Here is a 23,576-nt window from a genome sequence, read left to right as displayed (position 1 = left end):
GCATAAAGTTTAAATGCTTATTGCAGAGCATTTATGAGTAATTTATCACTTATCTAATGTACTGATTTTAAAATGTCTTTCTGTAGTTAATTGTCCTTGTTCATAAACGCAGTTCTGTTTCATACACACACAACACAGTTATATAATTTATTGAAAATAGACCACTTTTTGAAACATGTGCAACAATGCATCAGTTATTTTTTCTTTGTGATGTGCACTTGGAAAAATTGGAGTTTAGCTTTGAGCAACTACAGCCTGCTGTTGAAAATAAGCAATATTGTTGAGTTGTCTCTTATCATTCTCCTCCCACAATGTAAGGGAAATGTTTCTTTTCTTTCTAAATGCAAGGTAATATTACCCAGCAAATTAAAGATAAAAGGTTAAAAGTAGATGATATTTACATGCAACCCTTGTGTAATACTGAGTGTTAAACAATGTACCACAAATCTTTTATAAATGAATCATCCTTCAGAGAAATGAACAGATTTTCATGATGTTTGTTGCTGTTCTGTTAAATAACAAAACAGCAGTGGGATCATCAAATAGATGCTGAGCCACTACAATCATCCAGAGCAATTCATTTATTCACGAGTCAGTTGCCTTTTGAGTCAAATGGCAGTGTGGTAACTTGAAGTGGGGAAGGATTTAAAGGACAGACACAAAAGGTAACACTGACATTTTGTACTTTACGGACGCTGTATGTTTCTTTGAACACAAAGATAAATAGGAGCATTAGCTTCCATGGCACAGCGAAAGCATGGTGATATTATACTGTGTTCAGACAGCATGAAAACAAGAACAAATAGTTCAAGACTCTTCTGAACTTTTTCCAAATATTTGAAAGCTGCGACACTTGTTAAATCAGCCAAATTTGTTAACAAATGTAATGAGTGAAAACAAAATAAAATCCTGCAACACAATAGAGTTTTCCCCATCAGGGAACACTCAGACACTAATTACATATTATATTTTATCCCCAGCTCACTGATGGCTATTAGTAAATGATGGCAAATATTCATATATTTCTCTTTCACTCTCCTTTCAGATAATTGCAAAGGATAATTTAGCTAGTTGAAATTAAAAGTCAGATTTTCAAATATAGTTGAATGAACAGCATGTATCTAAGTTATGCAAGCAAATATGCACGCACATATTGCAATTTAGGTATTTAGGCAGGTATGCATGTACAGATATAGCCATGGGCTGGTGTTGCAAAATGGCTGCTTTGAGAGATCTGTAGGGTATACAGTACTCCACTGGAACAAGCAGCATAAGGTAAGTCGACGGGAGAGTTGCTCCCGTTGACCCAGTGTGGTGTAGACACCGCAATAAGTCAACCAAAGGTACGTCAACTCCAGCTACGTTATTCACATAGCTGGAGTTGTGTATCTTGGGTCCATCTAGCCCTATAGAGTAGACCTGACCTATGCATGGAAGTTATTCAGAAATAGCTACTGTGCTGTAAATTCATACCCTATCTTATTCTGGAATAATTTTTGACAAGCCTTAAGGAAAGGATCCTGTAGCACCAACATGCTAGGGCCTGATGCACCACTGTCTTTCACCTTGTGTAGACATTACACCAGTGCAAAGTGGATGTAAATCACTATGGCTCTGATTCCCATTATCACTAAAGCCTCATCCCACTGCTCTGATGGTGTAAAAGGGGCCTTAAAGTGGGTGAAAATGTGAAAGCTACCAAACCAAAATGGGTAGTTTTTTACATGCACTTTTTACTAGTGTAAATGACTACACAAAGCAAAAGGCAAAAGAGAATCAGGCCCTGGATGTTCATGTGGTTACTACCGTTACGTTGATTTTTGGACTAAAAGACAGACTGAGATTGGGTCTGCACTTGAAAATTGTATCAGTTTAGCTCTATCAGTTAGAATTGTGATTTTTTTTTACTGCAATAGTTACACAGGTAGACCAGTGGTGCAAGTGTAATCCATTTCTTACAGGTACGGGAGGGCACCTGGGGGGCACGTGACCTCCTCACATGACCCCCACGTGACTCCTCCCTGCCTCGCCCCTAGCCCAGGGGCCCCATGCCCTCCCTGTCCCCTCCCCATGATCCACCCCCCTTATCTAGGGATGGGGGGCCCCTCTGTCCTCCTCCTGCTGCACCTTCGGAACCGCAGCGGTGAAAGGAGCATGGTCCCACGCCCGCAGCTCTTCCAGCATGGCTGTATCGCCCCAGCCCTTCCACGCAGGGTCTCCTCCATCTGTACAGCAGCCCCGCTGGAGGACAGGGCTGGGGGCAAGGCTGGGGCAGTACAGCAGCCACACCAGAGGGGCTGCTGGCATGGGGCCGCCCAGTGACCCCATGTTCTGCTCATTTCCCCGCTGCGGTTCCCAGGAGAGCCCGTAATGTACCGCCCTACGTGCACTGCTGAGGTAGACCCCCTGGCCTGGATGTAGTTTCACTGATATGAAGACGCTTTGTACCAGTATAGTTATGCCCCGTCCCGTGTGGGAAAAGTTACACCAGTGTAAAGCACTTTTACAACAATACACCTGTGCACACAATAGGGATGGTTGCATTGTTTTATCTAGTTTTAACAGATAAATCAATACTATATTTGAAGGTAGACAAAGCCCTACTCACTCAGAGTTTTTAGAAGGGAACTATCTGGTATAAATTCTAAATTATCTGTTGGATTAAGCCTGAGGAGTTCTAAGTATACATAACAAGGTCATTTTCTTGGAAAACGTGTTCTGGGAGAACTCAGACCTCGGGTTACATTTAAAATTTTTTTCACATGGAAGCATATTTCCCAGTCTCCTTAACATCTAACTAGACATCCAATTGGTAATGACAGCATTTTTGAAACTGGTTAGAAACATGTAAGGTTTGGGGCCAGATTTTCAGCACAGCCATGCTTGATTGGCTAACTGCCAATTTGTAAGATTCTGCAGTAAATACTCTGACCTCCCCAACGAAGAACAAAGCTACAAGACTTATCAACTTGCTTGGGGCCTGCAAAGACGCTCACAGAAGGTTCACAAAGGTTCCAGTTAAGCAGACTTTCAGAGCCCTGCACATGTCTATATATATATAAATATATAGAGAGATATATATAGAGATATATATATATACACACACACCCCATATATATGTCTCCATCTTAAACTGGCAACAGAAACTGAGCAGAGAAATATCCTAGTAGATGTGAGAGCCGGATAGGAAGAAGTCTAGGCAGATACGGGGGGAAAAAATCTCCTGGTAAAAATTATGTAGAAAGGAAAAACAGATAAAAGGGCCCAATCTTCCTTTCTGAAATTATGGCTACCAAGATAAACACCTCCCAGGACAGGAGCAAAAGGGAGACAGATATGAGTGGCTGGACATGGTCTAAGGAGAGCCAGGACAGGTCTCAGTTAAGGCTGGAAGCCTGAAGATTGGGGACAGCGAGTTCGCACTTTCTGCTCAGAATGGGTCACAGATTTATGGTGGCTCAGAGACTGGATTCACAAGGGGTTCGTGTGATGCTGCTGGATCCACAACAGTGCAAATTCATCAGCCATCGCCCCATATACGGAAGGGAGTACAGCCTGATGCTGCAGTAGACTGTGGGATATAGGTACTTTGTTCCCATGAATCTCATAAGCATACAACCCTGTTATTTGTGTTGTGCGTTGAGAATGGTACATGGGCCAAAATCAGGGAATGATACAAACCACCAGACAGTTTGTTTGTTGTTCTATAACAGCTGTTTATTCATACAGGAAATACTCCACAGGACACATGCCTAGTTTCACCCACCTTCAGATGGATTTTCTCAGATGTTTCCTTTCAGTTGTTTTAATCAGCCAAAGACCAACTTTCAGCAAAAGGGCATCAGGTGTCAAAAATACATAATATCCTGTTAACAGCACTATATGGCTGAACGCTGCTGGAGCAATGTATTTGGACTCAATTTAAAAATGTAAAAAGTTATCTAAAGACTACAATGCCTAGAAAATCTTTTCCAAACCTAACACATTGAGAGGAAACTGCATGAATTAAGATTTAATTTGTGTTAAAGCTCTGCATCTCCCCACTGATAAAATATTAAAATGTAAACAATTCTCTAACAAATGCTCTATTCATCAAGGACCTGGGCGGCGTTTATAGGAGGGCTGTCATTATCTAAATGGCTGAGAAGAGCTGCAGAGTCCATGTTTCTAGGCAGTTAATGCAATATTATCCTGAATCTCTGGCTGCAAAGTGAAATCATAAAATACCGAACCTGGGTATGTGCCAGTAAAATGTTGATGAAGAAGAGCAATTACATGTAACATAGTAAATTCTGCACCAAGGGCTACACAGCAACTGCTGGAAGATACAGTATTTGCTGGTAATTTAGGATGACTCCTAACTGACCACCTGCAAAGCCTAAAATTATATTGTTGGGTGTTGCACATATATATCCCATCTCAGGATTTAGTCTAGTGTGTCTAAATATTTTAGCCATGATCATGGCCTGTGTTATGTCAGAGGTTACACTAGATTAGTTTAAGGTCCCTTCTAACCTTAAAATCTATGAATCTACACTAAAGCATGAAGGAACTGGCCAACTCTAAATAATCAAAAATAAATATAGGAGAAAACATGTAACATGAAATGCTTTGATTGGTTCATTCATATATTTTTGACTTTCTGTCTTAAGCCCTAGAAAACATAGTGGGGTCTGGGCCTGTAGGTCTTGAAGTCAATGGATGTTTTGCCACTGACTACAGTGGAAGTATAACTGGACCCTCTTGGCTAAATTTTCAACAAAGCGCTCAGCTGAAAATCCAACTGTTATTTTGGTACCCAAATGGGAGCAGAGCTCATTTGAAAATCTGGCCATAATTGTGGTCACTGAACACTTGAAAGTCTGGCCCTGAGCTCCTTTGGAAAACCTGGGCCTACCTGCTGCATGGTACTACATAAAATGACAGAATGAAAGAGGTCATTTCAAGCACTTTGGAAAAACAGCAATGGGTTCAAAAATGGCCAATGGAGAGAAAAAGCAACAATGGTATGGAACACGTGCAGAAAGCCAGCTGAACACTGGTAAAGCTTTTTTTGTAAATAATTATTAAAATACAAAATATAACGTGGCACAACTCCGACCTTGTCCCTGTGGGTCCCGCATGTCCAGGAAGTTTATGCTAGCTTCAGAGGCTCACTGCAACCCTCCACGTAGCCTTTCTCTCTCTAGGGCCAGGGATACAGTCTACTGAGCCCTTTTCATCATAAGCCAGCAATGGAAGTTGGTGAGAGAATTCCCACAGTCTCTGCTGCTCCTACGGCCTCATGCCAAAACAGTTTAGCCTCCTGTCCTGACAGGGGCCTGTTTTCCCCTCCCAGGAGGTGTTTCTGTAGTGGTGAGTTGGGGGGAACCTGGGCCTGCCCTCTACTCCGGGTTCCGGCCCAGGGACCCTAATGGTAGCAGCTGTTGGCAGCCAACCTTTTACCGCCAGAGTTGCTCCATTTCCCTGGGCCACTTCCCCGGGCCACTTCCCCACAGCTCTCCTGCTTCTCCCTTCTTCACCCTTACCTTAGGGCTCCCTTACCAATGACTTGAGGGTGTCTTCAGTAACCAGCCCTTCAGCTGCACTTCCTCTCCTCTGGCTCCTCTCTGCCTGACTGGAGTGAGCCCTTTTATAGTATCAGAGGGGCCTTAAATAGAGTCAGGTGGTCACATTAGCTTAATGGCCTCACCTGACTCTTTGCAGGTTAACTGGAGTCAGGTGTTCTCATTAGCCTGGAGCAGCCCCTGCTCTGGTCAGTCAGGGAACAGAAAACTGTTAATCCAGTGGCCAGTATATCTGCCTTCTGCTACTCTGCTGTACCCAACTGGCCTGGGTCTATCACAGTAAATAAAACCTATTCAAAGAAACAAGCAACAATAAGGAACCACCAGGAAGAGGAAAAGGTTTATATTAGATCTGACCAGAGGATGACAATTCAATTCCACAGCAACATTCGCTCAGCATAACATCAAGTAAATTCAAAATGTTAATAGGGCTGATGGATGGATTCCTAATACTGCAATTCTAAAGCCTACTTGCATAAATCCAAAAGCCGCTGAGCACTGACTTCACTGGGAGTTGTAATTGATCGGCACCTCCTAGGATTCGCCTCATGCTATTTGCTAGAAGAATCAATTTGTTATCCCTTTGAACCTCAGAATACAGCTGCAATATGGGGTGGAAAAAATCATTCCCAATTTTCAAATACCTTACTAAAACCAATGAATTATATGCCACTTGCTATGGTGAGCTTTCCCTGATGTTCATGTCTGATATTTGGTAATATTCAGTTTCTAATTCCACTAGGAAGAAATAATGCCTTAAAAGATAACATGTGACCCTGTTTAAAGGAAGCTTAATAACTGAAGGTCTGGGCTTCTGGTAAAATAAAAAATCCAATAAACAACAGGGATGTAGTGGGATTATATGAAGAACACATATAAAAACTGACATACATCACATTAAAATAGACAATTTATCTGATTACATGTGGGGTAAGATCACTAGTGTAGATGAAGTACAAGCTGTCATATATTCATACTACCTGGGCTACCAAAACTGCTTTCATTCAACAGGGATCAATCACGCCTAGGAATTCAGCTCCTTATTATATTTTAATCAGCCTTTTGGGTTGAACCAAATTATTTTTGATCAGTTCCCAGAATCAACATTTAAGTGTAAAGTCATTACCTTTCTTCTGGCATAACATTTTTTTCAAAATACGTTACTTAATCTTCAGGTTTAAAGCAATTCTTTGAGTTCTACAGTAAACCATACTATTAAAGGGAGCATCTAGAAATACTTGGTCAGCATTTAACACTACCACTTACATAAGATTCTTTGCCAGACGCAAATTGTATGTAACTGCAGTAGGGTGAACTACTATCTGCCCCATGTGAGTGGACACCTGATTTCATTAGCTTGCATTTACTGAAACCTGTTTGGTGCCACATTTCCGCATATAAAGCAATTCTAGTTACTCTATCAAGTTCTATTTGTGACTGGAAAATTACGGAATAGAGTTCTCAGCGTGGCCTGACTTATCAGCAAAGTTTATGACAATTAGACATAAGATTGCTTACCCTTGCCGGTTATTCTTGCAGTTGCAAATGTAACATGGTAAAATTACTAAGCTGTATTCTGCTTCATTTTCTCCAGCTTCATTTTACACCAGAGATGAATTTGGTTTGTTAGCTAGTTGATTAGCAGTTATTTCACTCAGACGGTAGAGGAAAATGAAGGTCGTAACAGAGAGAACTTAATGGCACACCAGGGTATTTTCATTAAAGAATCCCAGACTTTGCAGATCACAGGGCTCAATTTGAATTATTCACTCAATTTACTCATTTCTATAATGCCTATTGCTACAGCAGCCGGGTACCTTAATTACAGAAAATTAAGGCACAAAACAAGAACGAAAGCGTAACAGAACTAAACAAAATAACTAGGTCCTCCATCCTGCCCTGAAGCTCACTAGATCCAGGCTCTCATGAGCTTTTAAGGGGAGCAAATTCTAAAGATGAGGACCTCGGCTCCAAAGCCCTGCCCCTAAACACAAAGGGTCAAGCGCATCCCTACTGTAAGTCCAATGAAAATACTTGTCTGGGACACCAAACCTACTGAGCAACATGGCTGCAGGAGGCGAAAGCGGGGTGGTGAGAATGAATTAATTCATGTATGTAAAGCACTGTGAGATCCTCAGACAGAGTCACACAAAGGCAGTGAGCAAAGTGGGAGAGGTGGACTAGGAGGCACACCAGGTCATACAAGAGATTCGGACTTGATATATATTATTTGGATAGAGCACCCCATAGGGAAGAGGAACACATGATCTCTCAGCTGAAGCACAGAAGTGACAGTCGGAGATCCTGGTTCTTCCACTACCCTGCTGTTCAACCTCAAGCAAGTCACTTGCCTCGCATGTTGTCATTTCTAAAACGAAGCTAATATTTCCCTGCAGAGTGGGGCAGGGTATGGTGAGAATTTAATTAATGTATGTAAAGCCCCTTGAGATGCTCAGAGGACTCCTACAAAGACAGTGAGCAAAGGAGAGGTGGAAGGGAAGAGCCAGGTGACGTGCAGTTCCTTTTCCCTTTTGCGTGAACTGCTTATGGCAGGACAAACTGATAAAAATGGTGTTCTCCATCCTTTGATCTGCACTGCACCATCTTATTGTCATTATAAATGCCTTTGCAAATGCCTCTGAAAGGGATCCTCTTCCAGAACTCCTGAAAGTCTTGCAGCTAATCAGTTCAGAGCACGAGGAAATCCCCTATTTTGCTTATTACCAGAGTAACAGTTTATCATCCTTTAAACTAGATTTATGCTGTCTACCAATCCCTATGCCACACAATAAATGTAACTCTGTTTCATTGAATTAGCTGTCAGCAGTGATGGCAGAATCGAAGGCACTTCCAGTAATTAAAGCCAATTCTCTTTAACTCGATGTGGTTAAAGGTCTCTCCAGTCAGACAGCACGTAACATAGACACTGGATTTACGAAATGTATGATGTGGAAGTAAAGATCTCTCACCATTATTGCAGAAAAATGATGTTCAGTAATGAACAACAAAGCCTACATGAAATTCACTTAATGTTTTTCAGCGCAGCAAATTAGTAATTTATGCTTTGTTTTATTGTAACACCCTTAAAATCATTCATTTGGTAGCACACAGCTCAAGCCTTTCTTCTTTAAAGAGCTGTAACACAAAGAGAGAGGGATCCTTTTTGTCACTGAGATTAGTATTTAGCAGGAGATGGTTCGCTGACTTGACGTACAAAAAATATTTTGATAAAGAAATTGCTGATTTTAGCTTTCGGCATAGCGGCTTCAACCCGGAATACTAGACCTGATGGCTTTTTGCATAAAAACTGTAGTTTAAAATGTCTTAATATCTTCAAGAATGAAGGGAAATGCATCAGGTTTGTGTGTATATGCCTCAATTCAGATTCTCCAGCCGGTACAAACTGGAGATGCCCCTTGGACAAGCTATGTGAGTGCACAAAAGGGCGCACACACGTCTGGCAGTGGGTCAGGACATTTCCTCTCTTGCTCTTGTTCCTTATTTCTTCCTCCGTGCTGCATCCTGCCAGGACAGAATGATGTGATGTGATGAAGACCTGCGTCGACTGGTGTGCTCCCTCCGCTTCCTACATGTACATTAGCCACTGCACAGGTATTGCTTTCTGTTGTCTCCTCTTGTCTCATACCTGGCAGAGCAGCCTGGCGTAATTACAGTCCCTGACGTCCCCAGAGTACCAGCCCAACGAGACATCATAGGAGCCTTCATGCACCAGGCCTTCATGCACCGAGCAGCCCAGCCGGGGCATATGATGCACCTGCTCGAGGGATGCAGCAGTGAAAATACTCCCGCACAAGCTAGGGAGCTGGAGAGAGAATTCTTGTGCAAACACCCTTGGGGCAGTGCAGCTCTGCAGCACTTCCAGTGCAGGGCTCTGCCTTAAAGGCACAGCTGAGGTCATGGCTAGGGGAGATGAGGAACTCAGCCTTTTCAGGTGATTTAGAAAGACAGCTACTCTGTCTTCTCCTTCATTTCAGCCGCCATTGGTTACTCCTGAGGGCATTCTGTGCAAAAAAATTAAAAAATCTGCACACAATATTTTAAAATCCTGCAAATTTTATTGTTCAATAAAATTTTTATTGGTGGAGGTTCCAGCATGGTATTGGGGAGCACAGGCCACAGGCTGCACAGAGACGGGAGATCACGGTACAGCTCCCCGAACCCCAGACACAGACTCAGTGGTGAAGCTGCATCCAACCCTGACACAGTGCATGGACTGGGACTGCCACAGAAACACCCCAGGGCCCTGCCCCCTTCATGCCAGGTGCGCCAGGTGTGGGCAGGCAGGCTCAGCAAGGCAGGATCCAAGTGTGGAGGGGCTCAGTGTGGGGGGGATCCATGTATGGGCTGAGAGGATGTGTGGGGGGGATCTCGATGCACAGGGACTTGTTAGGGTGGTGCCGGATGCAACGGTAATGGGACACTGCTGGGGGGTCCAGGTGAAGGTGGTTGGGGCTCAGCTGCAGGGGAGGTCTGGATGTGTGTGTGTGTGGGGATAGAGCTCAGCAGGGGGATTTGGGTGTGGAGGGCTTGAGGGGGGGGTCCAGATGCTGGGGGAGTGGGGCTCAGTTGGGTGGGGATCCAGGTGCGGCTGATTGGGGCTCAGTGGGGTGCGGGGGGTGGATGGCTCCTCAGGCTGGTCCAGGCACAAGGGAGTGGGGCTCATCAGAGGGGTTCTGAGTGCGGGGGGTGGGGGTGAGGATTGGTGGGAGGGTCTGGGCATGAGGGGTTATGGATGCACAGGGGTTAGGTGGATGGGGGAGCAGCTCCCTGTACAGGGATCCCCCACCCCCTGCAGCTGAGGAGCGATGGGTACAGGAAGTGTGTGTGTGGAGGGAGTTTGCAGAGCTTCCTGCAGCTGGGGGAGAGATTACAGGGTGGGTCTGACCCAATCCCGGATGCCGTGCAGGGGAAGAGGAAGTCCCATCCTCCCTAGCCCAGCCAGGACTAGCAGCTGAGCCCGATGCAGGATGGGGAGCCGCGTCTTCTCCAGTCCTATCCCCTGCCCCACAGTGATTTACCTCTCTGCCAGCTTCCCTGGCACCCAAAACATACTGCTGGGGGGGGGGGAACGCATGACCACTCTTGTGGTTCCCCTTGCTTCCCTGTCAGAAAGTCATTTTTCTGTGGGGAAGCAGAGAAATCTGATGGGGACATAAATTCTGCCATGACAGTCAGTGAGAGATTTGTGTTAGGACCAGGTCAACTAGTGCTGCCAAACTTGTAACGACAGGGGGCTCAGCAGTGTCCTGTTTAATGTCCCTGCCCCAGTGTTGCATGCTGTGGCATACAACCTGCTTTGGTGATAACTGGAGTCTCCTGCATTAGCTGCATTTCTCGCACCTTAATGTGGCCCTGGCTGGGGCAGGTGGCATATTCCCACCTCTTCTTGTTTAATAGGAAAACTGCACCCATTATTTCCCCCGCCCCATTCCCTAGACAAATGTACATTCTGTTTGTACCCTCCCACCAACACTGACCACCTACTTCATCAACAGGTGGCCTATGTAGGAATTTGAGGATGGTCCAGGGGGAGGAGAAGGTCACGGAGTGAATCAGAGGCTTTCCAGCCAGGGGGATCAAGCAAAGGCCTTCATAAGGGACCTAGATTTGCTTGGGTCAACCCTAATTTGCATGTCTATCTGGCTCAAACCACTATTCATTTTCTGTGGTATTGGCCTGAGGGCCAATTCACAACAATGATGTAAGTGTGTCATTTCACTGCCCAGCAAAGAGTTTCTGTGTCTTTTGTTCCTGACTCAGAAGAAAATTTATGTGTCAGTGGGGAAAGAAAAGAAAAAACAACCCAGACTAGAATACAGGCAAGTGAAACAGGCCAGTGTGAAGGTAAACATGGAAAACACTCCTATGAGAGCATAAAAAAACTTTACACATTTCCTCCAGAGGAAGATTTAAAGAATTTCAAGCACACAGATGCCATTCTGTTGTGCTCAGGGACACCCTACCTCTGACCAGTGAGCCAGAGTAGGCAGAAAGAGCACTCCTACAGGAATAAAATGTGAAGGATTTACTGCTAAAGGAATCTCTCTTGAGACAAAGTGTTTCCATGCTATGACAACCATTCATCTTTCATGGTCCCAATGCACTGCTACAGTGCCACTGGGCAAGACCAGTTATTATTCGAAGCTAAGCAGAAGGAAAGCAAATCCACAGCTCACTGAGCAAATCATTTCTGCTGCGACAAAACTCACCTGATCCAGAATGTCCAAATATCACTCTCCCCTCGAGCTCCGTCGCTCTATTCTAAGAGGAAATTTATCACAAGGTGAAGCTGTAATTAACAGAATACAATGCTGCAAGCCGCTCCATGTGTGTTTCCCTCAGGAAGGTCATTTACTGCAATTGCATTTCCCGACACAACTGCTTCACGATGCTAAAACTGCGCATCATTTTATGATCTCTGGCAAAGCAAGGGCAAGAGCTTTCTAAGAATAGCAAATGAAGTCCACAAGATTTGCCTGAGCAATTTTCCTCTCCAGACACATATCTCACCCCCTTAATTATTTGTTTTACATCTATCTACTCTTCATCCTGTATCCTCTCTTTCAAGATTTGCCAAGATTCATGATCCTCCAAGACAGCTTGTGTTCTACAGGTACTAGGATAGGATAAGACACAGAGACAGAGCCTTTTCAGCAGCTACACCCCAGCTGTGGAACACCTAATGAGGGCAGCCAAAGCCTGGTTTCGATGGAAGACCCACCTCCTGGTAAGTCCTTCCTCCAGGAATAGCATATTCCCAGGATTAACTCACAATTGTAGAGATAGGATGGAAGGAAAAACAAAATGAAACTCACACAATCATGCGCGCTGGGAGCAAGGCAAGTGGTGAGGGTTTTGCCAGTCAGGGAATACTCAGGAACAGCTTTAATTGGCGTGAAGCACTTAGACACAACGACAATAAGCACCTCTGCTTAGACAGGTTGAGAGACATGACTGAGTAACTTACATTTCAATCTGGATTGTTAGATAAAACTTGGGGAGCAGCTCCCCATTATTTATGTAGGGTACGACCATTTCAGTAAAGATCACAGTACCTAAAATAGCAACCACCTCATCATCCTGTATGACTTCTAGGGATCCCGACACCACAAAGCAGAGCGCATCTACGCTTTCTCCAGCATGGTAGATGAGGTCTCCTGGAGCACAGTGAATAGTCTGAAACTCCACAGCCAGGGCCCGCAGACAGCCATCGCTAGCCAGTCGAAAGGCAGGGTGCTCGTTAAAAACCTTCCGGTTCAGATGCACGCAGATATCTGCCCTCATGTCCTTGGGACAAATGGAAAGAACCTGAATAAAGAAGGGGAAAAAAATCAGCTGGGAATATGATACAAGATCAGTAGGTGTTTTAAGAAAGAGACATTCCTACAGCAGAATATTTTTACCATTGTCACCTTCAGACAGTATTCAGAGAGAGTTTTCCACCTATGTCTGTGATATGGGGATAATGATACTGATCTCATTTGTAAAGTGCTTTGAGATCTACTGATGAGAAGTCCTATGTAAGAGCTTGGCATTATTACATTATAATATCAGTTCCTACGAACATAAATTCTACAAAACACACCATTTACAGTTGGCACTAATTGGCACCCTTACTGGCAGTCTCAGCAGCCTTAGCATCTGAATAACCCACTGATTGACAGAGACGGTCCCTGCGAAAGCAGAGAATTGAGGCAAGTTGATAAGGCAGTGGTGGAAGCAGGGCTGTTCCCTGCTTCAGTGCTTTTAAATGGGCAAGAGTAGGAAAGCAAACCCCAGCACTTGCGCCTTCAGATCACGTTTGTAAAGATGGGAAACTATGCACAAACCACCTAGTTATCTGTTCAGCATGTGCACATGTGAGCTATTGAAAGGGCTACTGATGTATGTCATTTAAATACCTGGCCACCAAAGCCTTGAAATAGATGAGAATTTATTACGTGCATTATGGAAGCACCTACAGTCTCAACTGAGATCAGATCCCCATTGTGCCTGGTGCTGTATAAACACCTAATAAGGGATGGTCCCTTCCACAAAGAGCTTACACTCTGAATAAGATACCAAAAGAGCTTCAAGATTAGAATAGGAACAAAAATGTTATGCAATCTCACAATAAGAAATATAAAGCACATGTGAGTGAAAAGCTGCACTGTGAACCTGACGGCAGCCAATGATAGATCACTTGATGTTGGCTGTCCCATGAGACAAATTCTTACCTTAAGTGGCTTTTCCAACAGATACAATAAAGGGAAAGTTAGCAAAGCCTAACCAGTTAAAGAAAGAAAGTGACAAACTGTGAATCACCAGTAATTATAAGAACTAGGCTTGTGAAATGCACATTTAACATGAGCAAATTTTCTCAAACTTGCTAATAGTGATGTAAATCCTAAAGCACATGTTAGCTAATTTACTTGGGAATATTCCCTTTTTAAGACCGCTAACAAAAATGTATGGCAAGGTATAAATTAATCCCAGTGGACACAAATTAACTACCCTGTGAAAGTCTAATATATAGAGAAAACTGCAGGTCAACAAATAACACTGCGCAAGTTCTCACATTACTGAATTAAATCAGTTTGCTCCACAGGCAATAGTGGGAGCCAGTCCCCAGTTCATGAACAGTTTGCCAGTCCTTAGAATGTCAAGGTACACTTTAGCAGAGAGATCCAGGCAACACTGAACTAACTTTGTGGCAACCATGCTCATGTTAATGTAGGAATTAAAGTTAGAATTTTAATTTCTGTTCAATCAAGGTCTGTTATAAAGAATGATATTATTATTATTGTACGATATTGCTAAAAGGTCCAAAACACAGAACTGGCAGACAATAAACTATCCAGATCTTAATTAATTACATTAATATGTGTCCCTTCCTTATTTTAATAGATCTAAGTCATATTGTTATCTTTGAGATAATGGATTGGAAAACTGAGAAGGGGATTTACTATCTTATCAGGTATATTATGATAGTCAAGGTAAATATTAAGCATATATATTCACAAATGTTTAAGGCCAAAAGGGACCATTATAATAATCTAATCTGACCATCATCATAATACAGGTCACAGAACCTGGCACAGTAATTTTTACATCTAGCCCATAACTTCTGGTTGAACTACAGTACATCTTTCAACAAGACAATCTTGATTTAAAGGCTCCAAGTGATGGAGAATCTACCATGTCCCTCAGTAACTTCTTCCAATATTTAATTACCCTCACTGTTAAAAATATACATCTGAATGAATTTGTCTAGCTTCAGCTTCCAACCATTGGAGCCTGTTAAGCCTTTTTCTGTTAAACAGCCAGCTACTATCAGAAATCTCTTCCCCGTGTGGGTACTTGGAAACCATGATGAAGTCACCTTGTAATCTTCTCTTGGATAAACTAAATAGATTGAGCTTCTTTAGTCAGTCACTATTATGCATGTTTTTCTCATGTCTCCTGTGGGATCCTGCAAAAGATGACAATGGGATGGAATCTTCCATAGGATATTGGTTTCTCATTTACAATAACTTTTGAGATCTACCAGTTAGTCAGTTTTTAATCAATTTAATAAGGGCTACACTGATTTTGTCTGTGATTTTTTTTTGTCAGAATGTCATGCAGGACTAAGTTAAATGCCTTACAGAAGTCTAGTATACTATGTCATCAAAAAACAAGTTAGGCAAGACTTGTTTTACATAAAGCCATGTTGCCTGCCACCATCTTTTAATTCTTTACTGACTGTGTCCCATACCAGTCTTTCCTTGATTTGGCCCGGTATCGATGTCAAGCTAACCAGACTATTAATTACCTGAGTTATCTCATTTAACTTTTTGAAATATTTGCACAATATTAGGTTTTTCCTCTGCAACATCCCGTTTTCCATGATTTGTTGAAACTGAACATTAATGGTTTAGATAGCTTCTCAGCTAATTTTTTTAATACTTCTGGGTGCAAGTTTTCAGCACCTGCTAATTTAAAAATGCTTACATTTAATAGCTGCTGTTTCAATCCTCCCTATTTACTTATGGAATAGGGAAACTTCTTCCTTATTACTGGAAGATATGAATATATGACCCTGCTGCTTTCCAATAATAATTATTGAATATTTCTTCCTTTTCTGCATCATGACTGGCAACTTTACTATTCTTATCTAGTATCGGACTTATACCATTGCTAGGATTTCCTTTGTTAACAATGTCATTCTTTTAACAATATAAATGGCTTTGACTAAAAGAGGCCATGATCCTTGAAAATTTCCAAACCCTGTGTTCATAATGGATCTTACAAATACCTAAATGATTTTGGCTTCCAAACCTTATGTTCCAATCTTCTATACTTTGGAAGGAAAAAAGAGTGTACTAAAAACCTCTCAAATTCTAATTACTGTAAAATATTACAGAGGGAGGACAAGAATTGTATCCTGAGAGTTTCTCAGATTTCCTGGTTGGTTTGTTTGTTGTTTGGTTAATATAAAGTGATCATACTCATCAAAAATAAAAGACATTCATATACCCAAGAAACATATTAAAACCATTTCAAATACAATTCAGTGAGTTAAAAATACAGTACCAAGTGATCAGTCATTCAAACACTGTTCCTATCTTTAAAAAGGGGAACAAGGAAGATCTGGGGAATTATAGACCAGTCAGGCTAACTTTGACACCTGGAAAGATACTGGAACAAATTATTGAACAATCAAATTTTAAGTACCTAGAGGATAATAGGGTTATAAGTAGGGCTGTCAATTAATCACAGTTAAGTCACGCAATTAACTCAAAAAAATTAATCATGATTAAAAAAATTAATTGCATTTAATCACACTTTTATTGTCCTTGTTAAACAATAGAATACCAACTGAAATGTATTAAATATTTGTGGATGTTTTTCTACATTTTCAAATATATTGATTTCAATTACAACACAGAATACAAAGTGTACAGTGTTCACTTTATATTATTTTTATTACAAATATTTTCACTGTAAAAATATAAACAAAAATAGTATTTTTCATTTCACCTCATACAAGTACTGTAATGCAATCTCTTTACTGTGAAAGTGCATCTTACAAATGTAGATTTTTTTTGTTACATAACTTCACGCACTCAAAAAACACAACAATTTAAAACTTTAGAGCCTACAAGTCCACTCAGTCCTACATCTTGTTCAGCCAATCACTAAGACAAACAAATTTGTTTACATTTAAGGGAGATAATGCTGCCCACTTCTTATTTACAATGTCACCTAAAAGTGAGAACAAGCATTTGCATGGCACTTTTGTAACCGGCATTACAAGGTATTTACGTGTCAGATATGTTAAACATTCGTACTCCCCTTTATGCTTCGGCAACCATTCCAGACGTCCTGCTTCCATGATGATGATAATCATTAAAAAAAATCTGTTAATTAAATTTGTGACTGAACTCCTTGGGGGAGAATTGTATGTCCCCTGCTATGTTTTACCCACATTCTCCCATATATTTCATGTTATAGCAGTCTCGGATGACAACCCAGCACATGGTGTTCGTTTTAAGAACACTTTCACTGCAGATTTGACAAAATGCAAAGAAGGTACCAATGTGAGATTTCTAAAGATAGCTATAGCACTCAACCCAAGATTTAAGAATCTGAAGTGCCGTCCAAAATCTGAGAGGGACGGGGTGTGAAGAATGTTTTCAGAAGTCTTAAAAGAACAACACTTTAATGTGGAAACTACGGAACCTGAACCACCAAAAAAGAAAATCAACCTTCTGCTATTGGCATCTGACTCATGATGATGAAAATGAACATGCCTCAGTCCACACTGCTTTGGATTGTTGTCAAGCAGAACCCCTCATTAGCATGGAGGCATGTCCTTTGGAATGGTGGTTGATGCATGAAGGGACATATGAATCTTTAGCACATCTGGCATGTAAATATCTTGCAAAACCGACTACAACAGTGCCACTCAAATGACTGTTCTCACTTTCAGGTGACATTGTAAACAAGAAGCCAGCAGCGTTATCTCCTGCAAATGTAAACAAACTTGTTTGAGTGACTGGCTGTACAAGAAGTAGGACTGAGTAGACTTGTAGGCTCTAAAGTTTTGTGTTTTATTTTTGAGTGCATTTTTTGTACATAATTCTACATTTGTAAGTTCAACTTTCATGATAAAGAGACTGCACTACATTATTTGTATGAGGTGAATTGAAAAATACTATTTCTTTTCTTTTTTTACTGTGCAAATATTTGTAATAAAGATAATAGAAAGTGAGCACAGTATATTTTGTATTGTGTTGTAACTGAAATCAATATATTTGAAAATGTAAAAAAGTCCACAAATATTTAAATAAATGGTATTCTATTATTCTTTAACATTGCGATTAATCGCACAAAATTTTTTTAATTGATTGACAGCCCTAGTTATAAAGAATAGCCAGCACGAATTTGTCAAGAAAAAATTATGTCAAACCAACCTATTTTCCTTCTTTGATAGGACTGCTGGCCTAATGGATAGCAGGGATGCGGCAGACAGGGTATATCTTGATTTTACTAAGGCTTTTGACACAGTCACACATGACAGTCTCATAAGCAAATTAGGGAAATGTGGTCTAGACGAAATTACTGTAAATTGGGTGCACACCTCATTGAAAGACTGTACTCAAAGAGTAGTTATCAATGGTTCTCTGTCAAACTGTGAGGATATATCTAGTGGGGTCCTGCAGGGATCAGTTCTGGGTCTGGTACTATTCAGTATTTAATGACTTGGATAACAGGGTGGAGAGCATATTTATAAAGTTTGTATACAACATCAAGCTGGGAGGGGTTGCAAGCACTTTGGAGGACAGAATTTGAATTTAAAATGACCTTGACAAATTCAAGAATTGGTCTGAATTCAAGAAGATGAAATTTAAAAAAAAACATAAGTGCAAAGTACTTCACTTAGGAAGGAAAAAAAATCAAACGCATAACTAGAAAACAAGAAATAGATTGGGTAGATGGTATTACTGTAGAAAATGGTCTGGGGGTTAGAGTGGATCACAAATTGAATATGCATCGACAATGTGATGCAGCTGTGAAAAAGGCAACAATCATTCTGGAATGTATTAACAGGAAAGTCCTATGTAAGGCACGGGAGGTAATTGACTTTCTTTACTTTACATGAGTGAGGCTTCAGCCGGAATATTGTGTCCAGTTCAGGGTGCCACATTTCAAGAAAAATGTGGTTAAATTAGAGAGAGTTCAGAGGAGAGCAACAAATGTCATAAAAGTTTAGCAAACCTGATTTATGAAGAAAGGTTAAAAAAACTGGGCATGTTTAGTCTTGAGAAAACAAGACCGAAGGGGGACCTGACAAAAGTCTTCAAAATCTTTAAGGGCTGATATAAAGAGGACTACGATCAATTGTTCTCCATGTCCACTGAAGGTAGGACAAGACGTAATGATCATAATCTGCAGCAAGGGAGATTTAGGTTAGCTATTCGGAAAAGCTTTCTAACTCTAAAGGTAGTTACACTCCTGAATAGGCTTCTAAGGAAGGTTGTAGAATCCCCGTAATTGAAAGTTTTTAAGAACAGGTTGGCCAAACACCTGTCAGGGATGGTCTAGGTTTACTTAGTCCTGGTCAGCGCAAGGATTTGATGACTTCTCAAGATCCCTGTCAGCCCAACTTTTCTATGATTCCTAGTAGTGTTCTTTTTTATAGGTACAGTCATATTTTTATCATCAAACACTATAACAAGAAGGAGGGCAAGAACTCCATTGCACAGAAAATGCCAGTTCAGTAAATCACACAGAATTCAGTAATTTAACTGAAGTCATGATCCAAAAGACTCCATTTAGAAAGTGACTCTTCTGATAGCACCTTCTTTATATACACTGAATCTTCATTCTTTGGCAAGCACAATAGTAAAAGAGCAAGGAGAAAAGATCTAGCCACAGGCTGAACAATTTCATGTTTACAATATGTTGTTCTCCTTGAACTGAGAACAGAGAATGAAGTTGAAGACAACTAAATAGGAAGCATTTTGTGTTAAAAGATTTTACAAAGGATCTTAGATATACAAGAAAATAAAAAGTAAATGTGCAAATACCAAGGGAAAATAGTGAGAAGATGGGTAATCTCAATTATTAATCCATATACTGTATGCTCCCAGCGCAGGACTCTACAGTCTCTGACGAGCCTTTATTATAGCTCCTTTCTGAGAGTACAAATGCAAGCATCAAGGGTTCAGAAGGTGTTTAATGGAGACCATCAACTCCACTAACATGACTCAGGGCAGCACTGTAAGAAGGTGATTTGGTGGCACAGAGCAGATTCTGCATGGTAGTTTTCCTGCTGATGTAAAGAAGATTCTGGTGTGGAAACATAGTTCTATTTTCTGCAGGAACAAGTTGGAACCTTCTGAAATTACTAGAAACCTTGTGAAGTTACAAAGAGAGCACAGTAAGAGACGAGGTGTTTCTATGTTATATACAAGCTGTCAAGGTTCCTCCCCCACTCTGAACTCTAGGGTACAGATGTGGGGAACTGCATGAAAAACCTCCTAAGCTTATCTTTACCAGCTTAGGTCAAAACTTCCCCAAGGTACAAAATATTCCACCCTTTGTCCTTGGATTGGCCGCTACCACCACCAAACTAATACTGGTTACTGGGGAAGAGCTGTTTGGACGCATCTTTCCTCCCAAAATACTTCCCAAAACCTTGCACCCCACTTCCTGGACAAGGTTTGGTAAAAAGCCTCACCAATTTGCCTAGGTGACTACAGACCCAGACCCTTGGATCTTAAGAACAATGAACAATCCTCCCAACACTTGCAGCCCCCCTTTCCTGGGAAATGTTGGATAAAAAGCCTCACCAATTTGCATAGGTGACCACAGACCCAAACCCTTGGATCTGAGAACAATGAAAAAGCATTCAGTTTTCTTACAAGAAGACTTTTAATAAAAATAGAAGTAAATAGAAATAAAGAAATCCCCCATGTAAAATCAGGATGGTAGATATCTTACAGGGTAATTAGATTCAAAAACATAGAGAACCCCTCTAGGCAAAACCTTAAGTTACAAAAAAGATACACAGACAGAAATAGTTATTCTATTCAGCACAATTCTTTTCTCAGCCATTTAAAGAAATCATAATCTAACACATACCTAGCTAGATTACTTACTAAAAGTTCTAAGACTCCATTCCTGGTCTATCCCCCGCAGAAACCAGCATATGACAGACACACAGACCCTTTGTTTCTCTCCCTCCTCCCAGCTTTTGAAAGTATCTTGTCTCCTCATTGGTCATTTTGGTCAGGTGCCAGCGAGGTTACCTTTAGCTTCTTAACCCTTTACAGGTGAGAGGAGCTTTCCCCTGGCCAGGAGAGATTTCAAAGGGGTTTACCCTTCCCTATATATTTATGACACAAGCCCTGTTGAGAATGGCCCTTAGTCAGCAGAGTAAGAACTAGACATTCTGATTACATGGTTAAAAACAAAGACTCTAAATTGTCTCCTGAAACGTCACATTTTTAAAATGGCATGTGTCCAAAGAGGATACAATATACCTGTTAGTTAATGGTTTCTATTTTTTGTATATTTTAAGCGATGTATCAAAAACCATCTTCCAGTTTCCAAAGAGGTAAGATTTTTCCAGAGGAGTCTTCGCTTTTATTTTTATTTTTTTGCGTGTGCGTGGAATCCTTGTTTTATGAACAAATCAATATGAAGGTTGCCGACTACAATGATTTACTATTTGATAGTTTCAGAGCATAAGCTTGGGAGAATACAGTCTGCAGGGTTCTATGTAATAAATCTGTGGCCACAGACTTCACAGTCAGTAACTATTGCACATGCATCCAAACATCATAAAGAACAGAACCCACTACCTTCTGCTGCCAAAACGAAAGGCAATGTAGACTCCCACTATGCAGAAAAACCTTCTTTAGCTCAGTTGATAGAGTCCTCTGATTTTTAACAGAGAAGGTTCTGAGTTCTGTGTCATATGTTCATGGTGACATTTGCATCTGTGAAGCCACCGACTGGTATCTATTGGATTGAACCACTGTAGACCCCTAATCCCCGAGGGACAGCTTTGCTTAACTACTGAGAGCAAGTAATGCACTGAAGAGGTGCCCACTTCTGTGTGGATAATCAAACCTGTTCAGTTGCTTACAAAAAGAATGCTCAGATTTGATTTTATCATCATCTTCTAGCCTGCCCATAGAGGATATAAGCCATAATACAACCACAGCAAACAGTTTCCTTTAGCACATGTGGTAGTCGTTCATATTTCTAGAACGAAGATGCTAGGTTCTATCTCTGCATGTGTGCACTTTAGATGGTGAGTGAGATGTCTATGTATGTAGCCAGAGACTTGTGACAGTGGTATTAAAAGCTCTGGAATACTCACGAATAAATGGTACAATACACCCACGTCTCTGTGCTAAACTTGAGATCTGGAAGGTAAAATTCCCAAGGAGGCTTGTCTGATTTTTTTTTCGTCCTAGCATTTTCTAAGTGTACTCAGGCAGTTTAAGATAAGATTCCAGAATAGCTCATAGAATTCTACGCGGAGCAGAGATTATAAGAGTGCTGCAAGAATAGCAAATTAATTAAAACAAAGATGTTGTGGATTAAGATGGTGTACAAATAATGTCTGCTGGAATAGTTTTAAATATTTCTGAAATCGTCTCCAGTTTGAGAAGGCTGCTGAATGGCTTCATGGACATTACAATATCTCTGAAGTCATGACAAGGAATGCCAGACTGAGAAATCACACAATGAAGGAGTCTTACAATGATCTAAATTCTCATTCTCTCACCGCACCAGCCATGAGATTTATTCAGCGGTGGCAGAATAACTTTTACACACAATTAACTTTGACTTGGGGGGGGGGGGGGAAAGAGTACGCCCGCTTTTGTCTGGGAGCCCGCAGATCAATTCCTTGCTGGGAAGAGGCCATTAAGAGCTAGATTTTCAGAAGTGCTCAGCAGCCACAATCAAGGTCAGACTTTCAAAAGAGCTCAGCTCCTATTAGGCATCCAAAGAAACTGACTGCATTTGCATAAAAACTCATTAAGTCAGGTGCTGAGCTCTTTTGAAAATCTGGCCATACATTTCACAATGGGCACTGGATGAGCTGCTTAAGAGGCAAAATTAAGAAACAGCTGATATGCAAATCACTGAGCACTTTCATACTGTAACTTGGAACTTTTTACAAATAGTTAGGCAGATTGATCAGAGTTATTAACCCTGCACGGATTAAGATGGTTTTTAATAGATTGGACCGAACATGCTAACACTGAATATTTTATGTAAACAAGGAAGGTTTGTTACTATTTAACTGAACTGTCTAAAATTCCAAGAGAGATATAAGGTGGGTGAGGTTATATCTTTTATTGGACCAACTTCTGTTGGTGAAAGAGACATGCTTTCAGGCTCTACAGAGATCTTCTTCTAGTCTCTTATGTAGTTTGCTTTATATGATGAAAGCACCAGATCTGCAAACTGAGTTTAATTACATTTTTTAAGCAATACAGAATATGAATTACACTGGTGACCAGAGCATTGAGACAGATTTGGCAGTACAGTAACAAGAAGGAAAATTTCTTAATTGAATAACACTAACAAGTGTTGGAAACGTATAGAAATGGCTACAAATTATTTTGGATTAAATTCAATTCAATCTTCTCAACACAGATAAAAACTGGCTGAAGGTCTTGAAACAACTGGTGATGATAAATTACACCATATTATACTGTGGGGACACAACTGCTGGAAGGTCTGGTTTGATTTTTTAATAGATTAATAAATGCTCTGGAAAATGTAGTAGTGAGCACATTAATGAAATGTGCAGATGATACAAGGTGTAAGATCCCACCCTGTGTTGTGTAGGTACACTACAGAGGGAGTGCTCATCCTTTTAAGTCATATTATACACATATCAAAAATATAGACATTACATAACTCATTAAGGTGACAGTACATTAGAAGTCAGCCAACATCATTAAGAAACTCATGGTAAAACCAATTTTTGCGATA

At 41.0% G+C, this 23,576-nt stretch overlaps 1 protein-coding gene across 1 annotated transcript in view; it reads right to left on the bottom strand.

The window, feature by feature from the left end:
* KCNH5 (potassium voltage-gated channel subfamily H member 5) overlaps positions 1–23,576 on the bottom strand; it is a 233,697-nt gene that overhangs the window by 50,429 nt on the left and 159,692 nt on the right. The window contains exon 9 of the mRNA XM_077820578.1: positions 12,644–12,896. Within this exon, the coding sequence (XP_077676704.1) occupies positions 12,644–12,896 (253 nt within the window). The remainder of the gene's footprint in view (positions 1–12,643; positions 12,897–23,576) is intronic.

Source organism: Eretmochelys imbricata, chromosome 6 (genome assembly GCF_965152235.1).
Source record: "Eretmochelys imbricata isolate rEreImb1 chromosome 6, rEreImb1.hap1, whole genome shotgun sequence".
Classification (NCBI taxonomy): domain Eukaryota; kingdom Metazoa; phylum Chordata; order Testudines; family Cheloniidae; genus Eretmochelys; species Eretmochelys imbricata.
The sequence above is the reverse complement of the archived record's forward strand: the minus strand, read 5'-3'. Positions and strand labels throughout refer to the sequence as shown.